This window comes from Astatotilapia calliptera, chromosome 12 (assembly GCF_900246225.1).
Source record: "Astatotilapia calliptera chromosome 12, fAstCal1.2, whole genome shotgun sequence".
NCBI lineage: Eukaryota > Metazoa > Chordata > Actinopteri > Cichliformes > Cichlidae > Astatotilapia > Astatotilapia calliptera.
In genome coordinates this window covers 25143610-25163955 of record NC_039313.1, presented here as the reverse complement: position 1 = coordinate 25163955, position 20346 = coordinate 25143610, and the positions used below count along the sequence as shown (strand labels likewise).

The 20346-nt window shown below is 41.5% G+C and overlaps 1 protein-coding gene across 9 annotated transcripts in view; it reads right to left on the bottom strand.

Moving 5' to 3' along the window:
* The window catches only part of pbx3b (pre-B-cell leukemia homeobox 3b), a 55476-nt gene extending 37821 nt beyond the window's left edge, over positions 1 to 17655 (bottom strand). For 5 of the 9 annotated variants that reach the window (XM_026186802.1, XM_026186805.1, XM_026186807.1 and 2 more), the window contains exons 1-2: positions 16952 to 17655; positions 16282 to 16355 (exon numbers count right to left, since the gene is read on the bottom strand). In XM_026186802.1, the coding sequence (XP_026042587.1) occupies positions 16282 to 16355; positions 16952 to 17199 (322 nt within the window). In that variant the 5' untranslated portion in view covers positions 17200 to 17655. Of the gene's footprint in view, positions 1 to 16281; positions 16362 to 16951 lie in introns of all 9 variants that reach the window. The other 4 variants (XM_026186801.1, XM_026186804.1, XM_026186806.1 and 1 more) reach the window with 1 other exon arrangement.
* Positions 17656 to 20346: the final 2691 nt, after the last annotated feature.

The window sequence follows — 20346 nt, the reverse complement described above, 5'->3', positions numbered from 1 at the left end:
GTTATTTATACATCTCCACCATGCAAAGTTATACTGAAAAGGCTATAAGCACACCTATGTGCTTTAAATTACAGCCACACATCAAATTATGGATATGGATAAAAATCTCTAAAATGAATTGCAAACAACGCATTAGCTTCGACCTACACAAAAGTCAGACAATCTTTGCTCCAGCGTCCTTATTTCAGCTGTCATCTTTATCGTATCCTCCATCATTAAAACGATCAAGTTCTCCTTTTGATCAGACAACCAGGGCCAGAAGACAGCTCTTTCCCAGGAACAGTGTAACGCTGCCAAGTAGCACTCTAGACTGGCTTCAACCTCTGTCATTGATTTTCCTCCAAGCTGTGACCATTCATTGTTTGTGACATTCTCCTGTCGGCTCTTTAACACCCGTCAACCAAATCAATTTCATATTTTTGTCAATGCCTTGCAACTGGATGAGCCAGATGGGAAGGGATGTCACATGATTTAAGATGTCGATTCCTGGCAACAGTTTTATCTGCAGTTTTTGCAAGACATGGAAAGCTGGCACAATGTTTTTTTTTTAAAGATGCATAAGAACAGGAGAACATAAAAAAAGCTAGCATGCATCGCTGATCACTAATTAGTAATTAATTGATTACTTGATGAGTGTGGCCTTACTGTAGCTTCTAACATTCATTCATTCATTCATTCATTTTATTTTGATTTTATAGTTCAGCCTATTTGCAGATTTTGGATGTAAAACAAAAACAGACTTTTGCAGCACAGCGTTATCTTCTGAAAACTCCAGCTCCAAAGAAATATAATCAACAGAATGTAAGTTAACATAAGTTAATATAAAGTTCATGTAATCTGATGTTAAGTTAAGCGGTAGGAGTCATCAAAGGGAAACCAAACAACAAACCAATTTGCTCAACTCACAACAAGTCACTAAATCTATTCTTTGTCTCTTTGTAAGCCTAGCAGACCATATGGCATTGCCCTCCATTATAGTCTCAATATCACGCACTAACAATGACAACAATAATAGAAGGGGTGACCTTGACTTCCCGTCTGGACTCTAAGAATAATATTTGATAGCAATATTAAGTGTAACAATAATGAGATGAATATTCCCCATTTAGTGCAGACAGCTTTAGGACAAATTCTGAAGGGAGAGCTGCCTGCTGCAGCTACATGCTGGTCACTCTTAGTTGTCAAGGCTGATTTATTGCCTCCTAGCTGTTCAATTTCACATTTTGTCCTCGTCATATCCCCGACTCATGATCATTCTGCACTGACCCTTGTAGGGCAGGCAGGGAATATTGATAAAACAATTATCTGCTTGCCGTTCATTTGATTTTCCATTTCAATTACGGATTGGAGGAGGCAAAAAGAAAAGATTGCAGCATCGATTTTTTTTCCCTACCTTACAACAGGAAGGAGGCGAGCTTTGATGGGATGCTTTAGTGACATGGAACACGGGAAAGAGAAGTGCCTACCAGCTTTGGGAGTTCTACTTCTCTTTGGATGATGTCATGGCTTCAAGCACTACAGACTGAATTTGGCATATTCGACACAGCCAATTAATAGTTGTTTCAAAGCTAAAATAACGCCCAGATTCTGTATTTTTAAATTTTTTTAAACATATTTTGGAACTATGCGTCCAGTTGACTAAAGATTATCTGACCAATTATTGGTGTTGATGATTCGGTGCGATGAGCGCAATAGGCTTTTTCTCCATGGGGGAGCAACATGTTCATGCTGCTGCTGACCTGCGGTAAACACTGTATGTGCCTTGCACTCTGGAGGCCAAAGGACCCCAAAGGTCATAGCAGTTTGTCAGCGATACCATTCCACTCTCTTCCCCTTTCTGATGGTCTGCCACTGTCTATTTGTCAATCTAAAATGACAACACAGTTGCATCATCCTTGTTTTTCCTGCAGCACTGACACAATGCTCCACCACCTCTGCATTGTGCAATATTGCACTGTGACGGAGAGCATACTGTGGGAATGATTTGGGGCATATTCAGAGACAGTGACAGATAAAAATCAAACCAAATATACAAAATACAGTAAATGATTCATTCATGCATGTTAAAAGAAGAGTTTCATTAAGAATAGGCTTGGCAAATGAATTCATTACGACATAAAATAAATAGATTCTTCTGTAAATGACTTGGAACATTGGTAATGGGTAAAGATCTAATGGGAATCCTGGTAAAATAGCCTTCGGGGAGCCTGGGAAAATCTGCCTCAGTGAAGTGGCCGGCTCTTGGCCAAAACCCTGTGTAGATGGGGAAAGGGGAGGGGGGAGGGAAGGGGATACACAGACTTCACAGAGATGACAGAGAGCGAGGGGGAGAAAAAGACAGACAGAGAAGGATAAGAGTGCGAGCGAGAACGCACTCTCAAGGAATCTCCAGCCGTGGATGGTTTTAAGTTCCACTGTTGAGCATAATCGTGTAAAAATGCTGAAGACTTGAAAGGGCTGATGATAATGCTATTGCTGTCCAGTGATCCAGCACGGTCACCGGCAGCAGCAGCAAGCCACAGCGCTGTACTACTTCCTATATCGCAGTCCGCTTCGGCGCACACTGCAGCTCCCAGGAGATTTCACATGGCTGACCTTAAATAAGTTTGGCTTTGATCAAAGTTTAGCTTTAGCATGATCAGTCTGCTTACTGCAGATCAGGGGATCAGGGAGATGAGACCCGGGGTAGGAAGCCCTGGCAAAGACTCCTTCCCAAAGCTCCAATGCACCCTTCCAACACCGGATTATGTTGAGCAATTAAGGTAATGAACTGGCTAACGTAACAGCACATAATGATCCTTTTTATCCTTGTTCTCTAAGGTGCCTCTTGTATTTTATCTGACACATCTTTCTCTGTATTGCACAAAAAAAAAAAAAATCAATTTTGTACCCTGATGGTTGATGCTCCCAATGCAGGAATTGATATCACAAGTAATATAAGGCAAAAGAAAACCTGTGGGTAATACAGGCAGTGTTCAGAAGCAGAGTGCTAACAGAGGGCCTCTTGTTCGCAGTTTGGGCAGAAAGTAGAGGCCAAAAGGAGAAAGAGTGCAAAAGTACCTGTGCAGACATGTGCACTTGCCTGCACTGGTGTACATTGGAGTGAACGGTCAGGCCTAATGTCTCTCTGTGTGGCAGTGAAAGCCTGCATTCCAGTTCCCCCAATCAACCTCCCACCCCATCAGTGCACGACTTGTCTGCCTGCTCCCTTTTCATTTGAACACATTTTCTAGCCAAAAATTTCACTTCAATCTCACCTCATCTCTCCATACTACATTAACCCCTGGCAATTGCCTTCCAAATGACCCCATTAAGCTGTAATTGCCTCAGCAGGCCTGCTCCCTCGCTTGTAATTCTGTGCAGCGAACCCACCAGACGTTCCCCCGGCATTGTTTCATGTTCTGGCTCCCATCAGCCAGTTCAGATACTGACCCCCACCCCCACCTTACCCACCCACCAACCGCTACTCCCCACCTCTTCTCTGTCGTGGCCAGTGCGCTGTTGGTGCTCACTGCTAGCAATGCCACTCTCAGGCTCTCCTCATCTCCGCAGTGGGCTCACAGAAGGGGTAGCATGCCCTCACTACTTCCTCCTTAACAGCCAAACTCGTCGTCACTTACACAAGTACATTTACTAGAAGAACCGCCAAATAAAATAAGCTCCACCTGGCTTTTTATCATGTCTTTCCCTCCATTTTATGACAATATTTGTTGTAACTTGGGAAAAGTATCAGGATGAAAGCAACGTGTTTGGCTTTGCCGTTCACAATCTCCCTTCACGTGCCCATCACACAATTAATATGGCATAACAGTTACATGTTAAAGCATCATTTCTCTCTTCAGTAGTCATTACGGTGCTGTTGGGTGCAGCGAGTACAGCCAGCGATGACACCCGCCGCGGCAACTCCCAGCACAACTTCACCTTTTCGGTTCCCACAAGGGAGCTGATGTCAGGACTGCTCAACTTTTTGACGAAGGCCTCCGCGGATAACTAACGTGCAAATGCGGATGGGTGGAGAAAGTGATCCTGACAGTGATGTATTGCAACTAGTTGCAGGTGTCAAAAAAGAAGATGCTCTGCCAGCCACTGGCGTGCGTGCAATATATACAGCGTGTGCATGCATGAACACATCTGGGGCCCCTGTGCGTGTTTCCTCAACATGTGTCCCTCTGCGCGTCACGTACGCGTTTATATTTGTGTGCGCACTCACAGACGTTCGATGTGCACGCACGTGACTGTTGATGGCTCTGAGCCTCTATGGGTGATCTCGCGTGAGGAGACTCGGACTAATAATCTATTCAGTGTTTAATAAAGGGCATTTCTTCTTCTTACTCCCACTCTAGATTGGTTAGCTAATATAGGCTTTCTTTCACACGCTGCTACACAAACAATCAACTTAACACCATCTTAAACACCCTCCACCTACTATATATTTCATTTGTTTAAAAAACTTTAATTTTTTTTAAGACTGCTGAACGTCATTACCAAAACACTTCAGCTACACTGATTTCCATTTTGTACACTGCAGCGCTTTACTGTGATTTGAAAAGTGGCTGCTAAATTAATTCTAAGCCAGAGATACACGAGCTTTCTCTGAGCACAGAAACCTTCAGAAATGCTTTAGATCATTTCATTCTCTCGTTGCCCGTTTATTTAAATTCATTCTTTTTCCTAAGCAAATGTTCCCAGGAATATCAAGGTGTTTTTGTTGCAAAGCTCTAACTGATCCAGGGGGATTTGCTTCCAACAGCCTGTCTCTCCCTCGCCTTTCAACACAAAACTCTGCGCTCCAATCAAAATGAACCACCAGGGACCCCCGCCGCACGCCCCCCCCCCCCCCCCACCCGCCCCCCTGAGCTACGCCTGCATCGAGTGCTGTGATAGCAGCCTCTCTGCCATTGATCGCGGAGTTTAGCACGGAGCATGTATGCCACTGTTAGCAGAAAACAAAGACCTCTCTCCCTTTAATAGCGGCGCGCACGGCTAATGCGCCGTCCTCCGCTTCCCCATGCCCCGAAGAATGAATGAAAGAAAGCAGATAACAATTAAAAGGGTTAACAAGGGTCCACGTCTAGTCACAAGTCATCTTTTTCACACAAATCTTTTTACCTCATAAACAGATTGATATCTTTTGGGAGCGCACATTCACTTGCCACCAGAGATAAAAACATGCATTCATGTCTTACTTCTAATTGTGTTCCACGTCGCAAATCTAATTGTAGACACTGAATTCAAAAAGGAAACACAGCTTTATTGATCCACCTAACACAGACCAGGAGGATCTCATGAATTAGGAATGAGATAAATCACCATTAACCCCAGAGAACCCAGCTTGTGGTCGACCACTGACACACTGCGCTGATCTTTTTTTTTTTTTTTTAATATTTGGGATAATTCTGCCTCGCAACGTATAAATATAACTCTTCAGTGAATACAGCATGTGTCTGTTTATTAAATCAGGGGCTGATTTAATTGTGACAGAGAATAAATTCTTCTATTTTCTGCCTCTATAAAATTGCCATCATTTTTAATTAATTCTTAATTAAAATATATTACACCACAGCTTCTACCCATCTCTCTTGATATTCTAACATAATCAATTCAGAACCATTTACGTATCATTAATTAAAAGCTTTCCTCTCTCATCCTTAAAATCATAATGAGGGCCGATTCCTCATTAGTAACCTATAAGGGAGAAAATAACAATACAGTAGAGAATGGATGGCACATTGCACAGTGAGTCCTTTGTCTCGGAGATTCGAAAAAAGCACATTTTTAATGCTTCTCAATTGGATTTAAGAATTACTGAGTCAATTTTGGAGACTCAATGAGAATAAGTGAAGCAACGCAGACTCTCTTAGTATTAATTTGTGCCTCCATGCTGCGTGCAGCGGTGAAACTAAGTCAATCAGGATCATCAGTCAGGTTGATTTTTGCACTAAATTCTATTTAAGCTGCAAAGAACTAAAAAGCAGAATTACTCAAGAGCGTTAAACATTATAAAAGCCTAATGTAAATATTTAAGAACGTGTGTGTGTGTGTGTGTGTGTGTGTGTGTGTGTGTGTGTGTGTGTGTGTGTGTTGTGCATTTGATTGCATCTGTGAATGCTGATGCTAGACCAGTAAATTAAATTTTCAAACACTAGCACTTTTTATATTGAACCTTCAGACAAAAAAAAAAAATACGACCATTTTCTCAGAGTAATAAACAATTCTGCATGAATGTAAAAGCCATTTTAATACTTGTTGAAAAGCCATCAGCCTTCATAATTCCACTTAACCATAAATTCTTCTTTGGGGGTGGGCGTCTAAATAAACAGCGGCCAAAGATCATTTATTATCCAGACTTTAAAAGAAGCCAACACGTTGAGACTATCTTTCCATCTTGAGCTCTCTCTTAAAGAAGAGTAATAATATCAAGTAATGATAGGTATTGTTATGCCGAGGATCAGGCGTATCCTGATTTTTATCGCTCGTCTCTCACAGGTGCTCCGGCGTTACTTGTCAGGACTGCATGTCTGGGTCTTCCACATGTCAGATAAAAATCGCTGCACTTGGTGTTTCGGCAGCCTGACAGCAATTTATTTGAATGTTTTGTCACACTGGTGTTGGTGCATTTTGTGTGGGCTGCTCACTGGAATGGCAACAGCTCGTAGCTTCCTGACACTCTCCAGCACTCACACACACACACACACACACACGTTGTGCAGCATAAAATCACAGATGTACATGTCTACTCTGGGTAATTAAACCCGCTGTATGTTAGAAAATATATATATACAAATAGCTGCTGATGAACTTCATATCTAACAACCCATGAAGTAAGTGACACTACATGATGAGCACTATCCTTTTCAAAACTGTACTTTTTTTGCTCGCTGTGACCACACACACACACTCAGACACACACACGCACGCACAAAACCCACTATGAAACCCAAATAAAATGTCAAACCAGCTGAGGTCAACTACAGCCAGGGAGATATGGAGTCTATATTTACATGCAAACCCACTGCTATTTGCTCCTCCTATTAATTAAATAGCATCTAGGTAAGTAACCCACTTGATTCAGAGGATGTTAAAGACAAACCTCACTGCAATCTTGTGATCCTCCGAGCTGACATGGAATATTGAGTAAGTTAATGAAATCCTCTCAAAGACAGGAACTCTATTTTTACACCACGATAATTAAAGTAGGGTACAGTTATAATTTACAGCTCTCGCTTAATTGCATAGGAAAAGTAAAATGGGAAGCCTACAGTATGAGATTAAATGTGTGTCTTTGTGTTTCTGTGTGTGTGTGTGTGTGTGTGCCTCTTCACTCAAGAAGAGCGAATATAAAAAGAGCTTCCTGTGCAGCTACACAACGGGACTGTATCTTTTAGCATCGTGGAACGTATCAAAGATTAGGTAATGAAATATACACTCTTCTATTTTTCTGCTACCAGGCCCTTTGACAAATCGAGTACAATCCAAAATCTCCATAAATCACTATTAAAGACAAGTATATCATCACCGGCGCATATATCTTCCCCAGCCTGACCTGTAGACTAATGAGAAAAGGCCCAGACTATCTTGTCTGATTAATTAATTCAAAATGTCGGCTGTTATTCAAATGTGAGGCTGGTGTTATTTGAATAACACTTGACAGCGACGCCTGAAGAAATAATTTCTGGTTTGTGAGGCTGCAGCGGCATTACTGATGATGGCTCGTGGAAATGTTAGAAGCCGCCGAGTGTTTTCTCCCCTCTTTGCTTTCCCTCCCTCACCTTCTCAGTTATGATAGCTCCAAGAAGTATTTCATTACTTCAGCCGCCCCTTCCTCACAATTATGGCTCTTGCCATTTTTTTTTTTCCAACTGTCCCTCTCTCCGTGTTTGTATTCCCTCCCACAGCCAGCCCAGATCTACAGGGCAGTGCTTTGGCTCTGCAAGAGACATGCTGGCAAAGAGGAAGGTCATGGTTTTTACAACTGCAGCTCCCCAATGCTGACAGCCCGTGCTGCCAAAGTGACACGCTCTGTTTGGCTTTCCCACGTTCATGGAGCTCCACAGCACTTCGTCTTTATCACGGAGCACGCCACACACACACACACGCACACACACACACGAACACGCACATTTAATCAGGCTCAGAGCTGCATTTCCTGCCAGTGTGCAACAAAACGATCACATGTACGGACATAATCACGAAATATCGTGACGGACACAAGCGGTTATTATCCTACTTGGTGGTGCACTTTTCCCTTTTATGTCTTTCTTTTTTTATTGCAAAACCCAGTGGATTGGGAGGGGGGGGGGGGGGGGGGGAATAGGCACTGGAGAAAGAAAACCGTGAATGTACGTGCTAGGGCCTAGGGGCAGCGCACTCCCCTCTATCGCTTCCCTCATCAAGCATGGATTCTAATCAGGGCTGGGGAGATATAAGACGCTCAGTCATTAAATAAATTAACTCTGCCACTCCATGCTCTCCTTCAGCACCCGTGCGAGGCCCGCCGTGCTCTGCATACTTACAGAGGCTCACCTTCACGCCATAACCTAGCATGCCTGCCAACACACACACACACACTCACACACACACACAGATGCACGTTAAGAACTAAACTTGAATATTTAGAGAAGGAGAGGAACCACACCTCCTGTCCCTCATCAACTGATGTTCCCTTTCCCATTGAAAGCTTTTACATTATTGGATTTCATTAAAAAAAAAAATTTTTTTTAAGTCCTGTGGACATTTTAGGTATGTCCCACAGTTTAGCATTACAAAATAAAAAGAATTGGAAAAAAATCCAAGTGTACACATAAGAGATAAAAAAATCTCTGAGATCCAAGGTTGATTCAGAGGGCTGGTGAGACAGCACAGACACGAGGTTTTTTTTGAGGATCTGTGCAGTGCGCTGCCATTCATCAACAGGAAGCAAGTGCAGTGACGAACAGTAAAAGAGCTCAGTGTCGGCTCGGATCACTGACACAAACAATCAAAGCTGACACAGTCTTCGTATAGCACCTGCCACTCCGCCAACACAAATAGATCAATATGAGGGGGAACTCATTCGCTGTTTAAAACTTATATGCGCGCACCCACATTATCTCCCAAAGCGGCGTGATGTAAAAAGCGCACGCTTAATACATATCAATCACTTTGACAGAGGAAATGCTTATTTGAGGAGCCAACGTGAAGCAAATACACGGTGTCAGCAGAATGTCCGTTGTCAAAACTTGCCATTTGAATTTTCAGCCGCATTGTGCTGAGACAAATGTCCTTAGAAATCCCTTACATTGCAATTTAGATCATTTTAATGCACGCTTTAATTCTCCATTACTTAGAGAGGAAGTACCTGGGAGGGTGGAAACGCATTAGAGAAAGTAAGAAATGAACAGAAGGGTCTGGGGAATCTCTCGAGCAGACACAATTAAATATTCATGCGTCTCCTCCTAGGACACAACAGATACAGATCATTATCATGGCAACAGCACACCACCATTTTGTTCACACCTTTGGCTTGGAATCAATGGGCGTGCGTAAAATTCTATACGAAAAGAAGCCATCGTCAGGTCATCTCTTATTAACTCTTATTAAAATTACATTTGCTAATTTTTTTTAGCGATTACAGATAACATTAGATATCAGATTCTTAACTAGAGTTATGACCAGTGGTTGAGCAGCTTTGCAAAAGGATCCATGTATTTGTGAGGATTTTGCAACGGGACAATATAGTAGGTCACAATGTTACTGAATGGTTCCAAAATTCATTACCAGTGCTCGGTATTTTCCTGCCTCTTGCTTGAGGATAAAGTAAGAAAAAAAAAAGAATAGCAGTGTGTAATGTACTTCCTCCACTTTCTAAAGAGAGGAGAAACCAGCCTTTTTTTCCCTCCTTCTTTTTGGTTTTCAATCCCCCATCAAAGAGGAGCAAAAGGAGGGACAGCATTTCCCTGCTCGCCGTCATTAATCATAGCTTTCTGGGAGCAAGTGCATATTAATTTCTGTCATCCCAAACATCATTTGGTATTGTTATGCCACGGCTTAGTCCTCATTCACCAGCAGACGTCGGCCGTTCCTCCTGGTTTGAGGGAAGACAGGGCCTGTGTGGCTGTGTTTCAGAGCAAGAGGCCTTTATCCCTGGGGCTCTGACACCAATTAAGCCATTTCACCGAGAGACGAAAACAGGTCCCACCGTTTCTCTGTAACATGAGCCAGCACCTAGCTGCTGGCCCCTCGCCATCTCTCCATTACTTCAGACGCAAAAATGAACTTCAAGGACTAAAGAAAATAAAAAGACAGTTAGCCCGGCAAATGGTTGCACTTAACTGACTGCTGACAAAATTACAAAGAAAGCTACTTAAGTCTTTGTCCACTGATCACCAGGAGTGCCAGCCCAGTTTCTCCATCATTAGCTCCAGTGACACATTTAGTTAAAATGATTTTAAACAGATATTTGAATTCACGGACGATATCAAAACAGTGTGATATTTATGCCAAAACTGATAAGAAAAATGCTGGGTGTGCACTTCCTTTAACACCCCCTCCACTCCTCCATCGTTGCCTTTTAGCAGGCAGCAGAGTGGAGCTTGTCTTAGGGCAAGAGCAGAATAATGCAAGGTTTGTTATGAATTAAATATTAGAAATCTTAACACAGCAGCCAATAAGAATTATTTGCCTTATTAAAGCAGCAGAAGACGCTGATTAAAATTTCATTGCATTGCAGTCTTTTTCCCATTTCTGCCTTCAATATATCATTCTAATGTATGAAACGTGGAACAATGGCATCTGGAACAATGGGGAGAGGGGCTACATTTTCAAGCTCGCAAATGTAGCAGAGACAGCAAAGAGCCCCTTTTTTTCCTTCCCCCGTTTTTGGAAAACAATCGTGTGTAAAGAGAAGAAAGGTGACGATTGTGTATCACGTCGCTTTTGTCACACAACAAGCCGCAAACCGCCACGGTGTCGAGATATTACAAATGTGTGCATTTAGTGACTGGTGGCTTTAACTCCTTCATCATTTTAGCAAGAGAACCGCATCACCTGTAACACCTTCACACAGACACACACACACACACACACACACACACACACACACACACACACACACACACACACACACACACATCCCCTCCAAAAAAAGTCCATCTATTAAAAAAGATTAAACACAGGCACAAAAAAAGCTAAATTAGGAGGAAATACAAGAGCGCTGTCCATGTTCTTGCACTCACAGATGATGGGTCACTTAGTTGTCCACATGTAATGTGTACAAGAGTAAATGAACATCATGGTGTCTATTGTCCCATGAGGAAGACTCTTCCCTGAAACACTAGGGCTAATGAAATAGGGACCTATAAATAGCAGAGTCATTACTGAGAGAGGACTTGCTTTGCGCCAGTCTTTCACTGTAACGCTTTTTACACTAATAACCAGCTCTATGGCATTGCATACACTTGGCCATCGGGTGACACAGTAATGAACATCATGACACAAGAGACTTGGAGAGTAATTTTAAAATAAAGTCTCTTTGTGACTTTATTTACTTACTTGTAAATAAACTCCAGCTATAGCTTGAAATCATATAGAATCACTACGAGTGTAAAGGAAGAAAAACGCATAATGAAATGTGTTTTCATAATCAGAAACGCATTAAAAGGGGTTTTAGATTTTGCAACAATTTTTTTTTCGTCAATACATTTTAGCCTATGAATAAATAAATAAATACAGATGGATATTTTATTTAGTTTTTCCCTGCTACATTTAACTTTAACATTTAAAAAAAATGCAAAAATAAAAAGTGGAATAAATAAGTTATAAAATTGTTTACAGTCCAGCTGCAGTGACATAAAAAAATAAAAATTAAAAACAACAGCAGGACGAGTATTTCTTCAAACAGCCAAAAAAAAAAAAGCGCAATATTTCTACAGGTGTCAAAACGTGACCCACCTTCTTCACGTTTGCGTCTGCCTCGTGCTTTTTGCATTCAGCAACAAACAGATGCCACAAAAAGCAAGAGGGGCATGCAAAGAGTCTCCAGCAGGCACGCTCCTACTGCTGTAAACTAATTTCAATCAATCCTTCCTTTTTGCATCCAAAGCAGCCTCTGCTGGCTGCCACCGCCTGAAGATAACTATTTCACCACCTCTGTCATGCCTAATTAACAACTCAGATGTACAATTCAGAAATTTCGCAATTAACCTACTAAAATATTGTTGGAGGATGCTAATTGTTATGCCAGTTGCCATAAAGGCTCATTTGCATAACGTATGTGCAAAAAACAATTATGAGCTGTTGATCGCGCAGGAGCCCGCAGAAAACGCTTGAAGCGATTCGAGGGGGAGAGAGGGAGATGTGTGCAAGAAGATGGGTGCGTGCGTAGATGGAAGGACAGCACTAGATCACCCCCCCCCCCCCCCCCCCAAAAAAAATAAATAAATAAATAAAGATTTGAGGTTCTGTACGTGCAGATACCAGCCATTACAGCTGCAGAGACATCTATCGCCACAACACAAAAGCATTTACCCTTCCAAATGAAACCAATATGTATACTCTGTTTTTTTCCTCTTTGTCTGGCTCTCCTTCTTTTCATCTTTGATGATGGGGAAATGGAGGGTATTTGGGAGCTACTTAGATAATAGCCACATCTTCCTCGGTCCCCCTTGTGCTTTAGAAGGGGAAGCACTAGTGGCCCTGACACTGAGCCAGTCAAGAACCCAGCTGTGCGCAAGCCATTCGGCACAACACTATCTAGTCAGTGCAGCCGCATCACTGGGGCTCTCTGAGACAAAAAGCAGCCAAAGTCAATTGTGTCTGCTGCTGAATAGCTTTCTGTTCTCTGTCATGCATTTACTGGAGCCTTTTCAGGATGAAGAAAAACCCATGAGGTAGAACCAAAAAAAAAGAAAAGAAAAGAATTGACTAAAATAACATATATTTTTGTTCCCTAGCTCCTTAATTTTGAGGGGAAAAAAATTGTAATAAAAATATAATCATAATAATAATAATACAATTAGAACTAGTTTCCTCATTAACTTTGGCAGCACTAAAATTCATGTTCCCTACAGAATTCAGAAATGCTTACCCACTCAGTCCTAACTCTATTTACTTCAGGTAACACTTTTAGTCCGGCTTGCATGTGGTTAATTACAGGCTCATCCTGAACTGTATTTAGTGAGCACAGTCTTTCTCAGTCGAGCACCGAACACAGCGTGGACAGACCCAAATGCACACGTGAAAGCACGTTCAGCTCTTTCAGAAGCCATATCAAAAACGTGCACAAAAAAAAACACCAAACGGCGACACCGCCTCGACCTGTGAGTGCAGTACCCTCCCTAATCCACTGCCTCTGACACAGGATCGCAGCATTCATCAGCCTGAATCTCTGCCACATTCCCTCCCTCCTTCCCCTACCTCTCCAGACCCCCCATTTCTGAACCTGATGAGTCAAAGGTCACGAAAACAACAAGTCAATATGCAGCCAAAGAAGCGCCACGCAGCTGAGAGAGCTGTGGAGAGGGCTAAGCCTCTCTGTAGTACTCCATGATTTAGCCTGTAATAGTTTTCTGTAATCTCTTTCTATTGATTAAACCTCACATCAAAGAGGAGTCTTGCTACAGAACCTCTCTTTTCCTGGTCAGAAATACCATATGGAGGTAATCTTTCACCTTTGTTATTCTTGCCGCTCCCGCTGCTCCTGCTGCTGTGAGCCTCTCTTCCAAGCAAGAGAGCAAGACAAGGGAGTAGCCAGCAGGATAAAACAAACCCAGCACAGAGGAATAACTGCAAAACTCATCTGAATCGCAGGCAATTTTCACTCAATGCATTCATTGTCTCCTCATGAAGCCTAAGGGGGGGAAAGGTACAGCGTGAATGTATCCTTTGTCCTAAAACAGTTAGAGACATGAAAGATTTTGATTTGTTTGTCTTTTTTTATGTATCAACCTAAAGGGGAAAAAAAAGATCACACACATGAAAGCACAAAGAACAACACTTGCCAACCAAATCTCACATTCAGCTTATCTAAATGCAAAACCAAGAAATTTTGGAGGAAAAAGCCTTCCTGCTAAAACACTCAATTTAGTGACAGGCAAATGACTTCATGCTGCCACTTAATCTCATTTCTTGCATAATGCTCTCTAATTAGCATATCAAAGTGAATTAATACTTCGAGGGCATTAGCAATGCAGAAATGTGCCCGTAGCTCTACAATAACAGTTAAAAGAGTGCCATAAACTTCCAAACACCTTGGAAAAAAACGCTTTGAAGTGTCTTGCTATTACTAGAAAATGCATTTTCTTAACCTTTCCGTTCCAAAACGCAATCATTTCAAAATGCAACTGAGTCTCGCCATCTTCGTCACAAAATAATACGAAAGCCAGACCTTAGTCTTACTAATCACCTGCACACCATGCAATAAGCCCTGATAACATGATACATGTGTGCAGTAATTACACTGATGATTCTTGGACCACTTTCAAATTTATTATTAAAAGCCATTTTCAGGCAGCGGTGGGCTCCATGGCTAAAAGACAGCGGCCCCATGTGCCATCTCAACAGACATGAAAGGGCCAAGGAAGCCTTGTGAATGATGCTGTAGGAGCCAGTGAAAGGCTTACTGTGAGCTGGAAAAGCAGACCGGTCAACAAGGCCACCAGACCAGCTGAGTTCTGTCAATGGCTAAGAGGGGGAGGCTGTGACTCTAAACCACAGGTTAACCATGCACACATACATACACACATGCACGCACGCAGGCTTGTGCTCACTCTCCTCCTCTGTCTCGTCTCTTTTTCACACTCACTTCTTACCAGGATCTCGATCAAACGTGCACGTGGACACACCAAATGATGTTGCTTTAAATAATTTCCATGCTAACTTGAATGACTCGAGTTCACACAGCTTAAACATTCAAACAGGAGCCATTATAACTTCAAACAAACAAACAAGTAAAACTGATGTGGGAAAGTGGTTTGGGTCTGAAACTAAAAATCACTTCTAATACTTGTTTTTTTCAGTGAGCTCCACATTCTACAATCGCAGCAACACTTCCGCCTCAAAGCTGGCATCGTGTTTGATCTGCATCTACTCTTTTTTTATTATTGCTCCGTCTCTTTCATTGCCTGAAATCAACAGGCTCACAAACATAGCAGAGCAGCTCGGCTAGACTGTGGACCCTCGGCCTGCCCCTGTGGACGCCACCTGTGTTGAGGAAGTTCATAAACTTTTATGACCTCCTTCAAGCTAATTTCCTCATAAACCGCACAAAGGTCACAAATCTGACAAAACACCAGGTTTACTCCTTTTTTTTCTAGTAGAGTCAAATTCGTTCATCATTTTAAAAATACATATTACTAGAAAAATAAATAGCTAACATATAGGAGAGTAGATATTTGAAGCACCTGTTCAATAAGCATTGTCTGCAAAAAAATTGTCATCAAAAAGCCAGCGTCCTTATTTAAGAAAATAGACCATAAGGTGTAAAACCAATAATCTCATGGGATACAGGTTTGGACTTGAAATAAAAAAAAAAAACACAAAGTTTAAGCTATAAAAAAATGAACGCTTGTAATTACAACTCTCAATAATATATGAATGAAGTGTGTGTGCATGCTAAAGGTTTTCAATCCTAGTCCTAAAAAACAGAAATAACAGTTTATGCTCATATAAATATATAAAAAGAGGATTTTTTTATTATTATTTCACAATCCTTTTCTCTAACTAAGCTTCCAGGAGATGTGTTGTTTGCATTTTTCAAGATTAACCATCCACCTTTGCAGGAAGGCTTTCATACAACTGCAGTCGAATTATTAATTCTGCGAGCCCATCGTATGATTTGACTAATAAAAAAATCTCTTATAAGTTGATGGCAAAACGTTGTCAGGTTTTCCAGCATGGATTCTGTGTGATCTAGGATATGTAGAGCATATGCTACGGGACTTCCCCAGCCTCTTCACTGGCAGGGTGGTGAGTGTGAAATCTGGAGCGCACTTTATGTTCAAATCCAAGCAAACCAGTGCTTTAAAGCACACTTGCAGAAGAAAAAAAAAGAGCATCTTCAGTGGAAGAAGACTCTGCCTATTGTTCCGTGACAACGGGAGTTTCTGCGTGGTACGGTGACATATTTTTAAAAAGTGACTGATTCATTCGGTCAGAGGTCACCTATAACCTGGATGCAGGCTGTCATCAGCTCACTGAGAGGTAAAAAAAAAATGCCTGTGTTTTTATTGATTCTCCAATTGCATGTATCACTGTAACGATGGAGTTTATAGTTTGATATTACAGTATTTTAGACAAAGATCTTACCTGTCTTTTCTTTGATTTCACAGAGAACGCTGAAGAGTGCTGGTTTCATTCTGTGACAGTTCAGTCCGTGTTTCCTGTTTCAGTATAAGAGAAAATAAAATACTGAAATAAGTTCACTGATAGTTCACATGTCTGACACAAACAGTTAATAGGGTTGGACACGCTTTTAAGTTTAGTTGCCACTTTAATAATGCCTTCCAATGTTCCAAGCCTCTTCTTCAGAAAGTTAGCATTTTCTTCTAAAATGTATACTGTGTCATAGTATTTTTATTTTTTTTTTAAAACACCAAATAACACCAAGCCCTAATGTAAATATTAGTCTCAGTGGCAATTCCCTGCATAACATGAGCCCACTGGCATTAATTGTGTTTCAACACCACGTAGACTTTTGTAGATGAATGAACATTTATAAAACACGTGCTCACTAGGACAGTTTAACTAAAATGCTGTGCTTCCCTCAGTGGCAACTTTCACTGTGTTAAAGCTTTGCGAGGCAATAAATACACCTCAGAGTGAGATTATCATTAAAGCCACTCCAGCCTATTGTTGTGCATTGGGGAGTTAAGTTAAACGGGCCACATCTCAATAATGATGCGTTCGGCGTTTTGTTTTGTTTTTCCTTTTCTTTTTTTGGTGTGGCGAAGTTAATAAAACATATAAATCAACCAACTTTGCTTGCGCCTCGTCCAGACTTTGATCAGTTATGGTCATTATTTGATGCAGAATGTCACCAATGTCTTGTTTTCTTCCGTCTCCGTCTGTCCCATCGTGTCCATGTGGAGGCGGCAGTGCCATGCCTCCTTGTACCGAGTGGCCAGCCAGACTGACACCGCCGATCGACTGCATGATCCGGGCTTGATCGTCCATAGTAGCCGCTAAAGAGTCTGTGCACTGAGCCACACAAATTGAAAAACTCATATACGAAATCGGCTACAACATATGCCGCAGACTGGAAGGATGTACGGTTGTGTGATTCTTCGGGGTCAGGCAGCACACACGCGTCTTTTGTTAAAAAATATGCAGCAGTTTTTATTAATACTATTTTTTAGCGTAAATCTTCTGTCCAAGTTGTCGTCGCTTTACGCGCGGTCCAAAGTGCCAAAACGCTGATTTCGGCTGTGTTTGTAGAAAATCGCATGAATATTTTTTTCTCTTCTTCTTTAAAACTTGTTTGTCAAAATTGACGGTCCATCACATCCCGCACGGATCCTCATAGCAATCAGTCTTTTCTCTGGGTTTTGACGGGCGGTAGAGACAGAAACGGTCCTTGGTGGTCTCTCATTTATTAGCGCTCTTCGTGGGATTCCGGCGCATTTCCTTTCGAAAATGTCCAAATCCTCCTCATGAAGCACCGGCAACAAAATTTAAAAAAAAAAAAAAAAAAAAAAGATATCCGCTGTGAAAACGTGTAAACAAATTAAAAAAACAATCTTAGGCTCGCAGGTGTCAGCTATAAATGTGCAGAAATTATCCCCGCGACAACTGACAGTATTTAAAAAAAATACACAATCTGCAGCAAGGTTTCCAAATGTGACTACAAAAAATATGAAATGTACAAAAAGTTGGGAGATTTCTGCTTAGAAAAAAAAGCAACGGCGAGAGGAAATTAATTAGGAGACAACGCTGTATTAAGGCGATGCGCAAAAAAAAATCTTGCCCTTCTGAAATTTATGAGCTCCAGCCTCTGCCTGTGTGTGTTTTATGTTGTTTGATGGCAGCAGTAGTGAGCGATTGACAGTGTGCCAATGCCACTCACTCAGTGCAGACGTGTCAGAGCAGGGAAGAGGGCAGGAAAAAAAATAATCACAAAAAAAAAAAAATACAAAATACGAAATGAAAATGCACGCTCCGCCCTGCAGAGGAGGGGTCTATATTCTTGTCACTTCTCGCCTGAACACCGAAAAACAAAATGTTAAGCGCTAGTACTTAAGATGGTGATTATAATGATGAAAGCACGGCTGAGTCCCCTCTCTTTCTTGCAACAGCGGCAGCAGGGTATCCTCGTTTCCTCACGCGTGCACGTGCAGCTATGTGCATATTCTCTTGCAATAACAAAGATTTAGCTCTGTAGCAATACAAGCAAACACATAATGAGAGTTTTTATACAGTTTGATGTAGAACTGCACAGTCCCTTGTAAGCCTCGGTTCAAGCCAGGCAAGCAGTAGACATGTTTATATTATTGGAAAGTAAAGCTCCTCGACCAATCCCGGGCGAGAATGACGAAGACTGACGAGCTCCGCGTCCTATGCTGGCAGATGCATGATGCCGAAAGCCCACCCACTTCATCCCTCCATCTTCACCACAGCGCTTGCAAAAGGATGGGAACTTCTGATTGGTCGTTGCTACGAGTGACATCCACTGCACAAGCAGGCGGCGCTGCTCTGTGCTCTTTCGCAGTTGCTATGGCAGCAGACAAGTTGTTGAGCCGGAGGAATGGCAGCAAATATACAGTGCACCTCTACTATAAGCATCGAGATCAGAAAAAAAAATAGGGGCTTTCCCTTCAGTTAAAATGAATTCAGCGATAACGTGTAGGAATAAAGGATGTGGACAGAGTTTTATACGAAGAAACCACAAAAGAGGGCTTGTGTTGTGCAAAGACGTTAATGGTGAACTTTTGATAGATAGGCTTTGCTTGGTTCTGATTACTCTGCAATGAAGTGACAAAGTCACATAAACAATATTTAAGCACGGCCGTGTTGCTAAATATATGGACTTGTTTGCTCAAGTGAGTTGTTAAGTTGTCCACCAGCCACTTTTCTTCCACCCTGACATCACTGAATAAATGACGTGTAAGTAGTTTAAAGCGGCCCATCCAGTGTATCACCGGACCTCTGAAAAAACAGAAAAGCTGCCTAAAATGCTATTTATTACTTCTGAAGTAAAGCGCTATGTCCAGTTGGTAACTGTGTGCAAAGGTGAATGTGAAGCCATCAATAATAGAAGTGGGAGTTTCAGCAGGCAGCATGGTGGTTCAGCGGTTAGCACGTCTGCCTCACAGCCAGACTCCTTGGTTCAAACTTGGGCAGAGCCCCTCTGTGAGTACGCTCTTCCTTTACGTTATGCATGATTTCTCATAATAAAATAATAATAATAAAAACTAGTAGTTGGTGACCAACCAGCCTGCTGATTTGTACCGTGGACGCAAAGTATACCAGGATGTAGCATGATTTTTTTTTATAAGCACCTTTTAGCACACCGAGTGAACATGTGCATTTAAAATATCTATTTATTTAATTATTTTTGCACAGTTAATTTAATCAAAATACAAATAGAATGTTCTATACAGTCAACATCTGCCTGTAATTTTGACTATGTTGCATGTGTAGATATTTATCAGATTTGGAATTAGCTTAATTCATGAAACCTGAAATGTAGAGAAAAAAAAATACTGTAACATTTTTAAAAAACAAAAAGCATATTTCATTTGTTTTTGTCATATATGTGTATGGTTTTGTTTATTTGAAAGGTTTATGTTGACCTTCCCTACATCTACAGATGTAAACTAGCAGTTTCTCTAGAATGTGACATCTTTGCATTTTAAACATGTCATGTATATTTGACAAATATACATGTTTTGTGTATTGATGTTCATTAAACTGTGTTGACCCTTGAGCTCATTCATTTTATGGAAAATGTAAGTCTGAATTTGATGAACAACAGAAGTTACTCTGACATGGAAAGTTGGCATTATGTTCAACTTGTGAGTCTGTCAGTGCGTCATCATGAAAAACTGTTTTCCTGGAGACAACTATAGCGGAAACTACCACAAAAGCACTTCTGAGTGTTTTGGCAGGTGTTTGTATGTCTGTCTGTGTACAGATTTCGTCAACACAGCAGTGTCGCAGTCGTACAGTATAAAGTTTCAAAGATTTACAGATGTGATGCTGAGCTCAAAACGAAGGCAGGAATTAAAGATGTGTGTTGTTTGACCAATAGAGGGACTGCCGGGGGCTATGACAGCTTCACAAAATACCACCTTCTTCTTAAGCTTGAATATGTTTGTAGCTCCCTGATTAAGTGTCTTTTATATGAAAGTTTGATATCTACTAGTAACAGCTGAT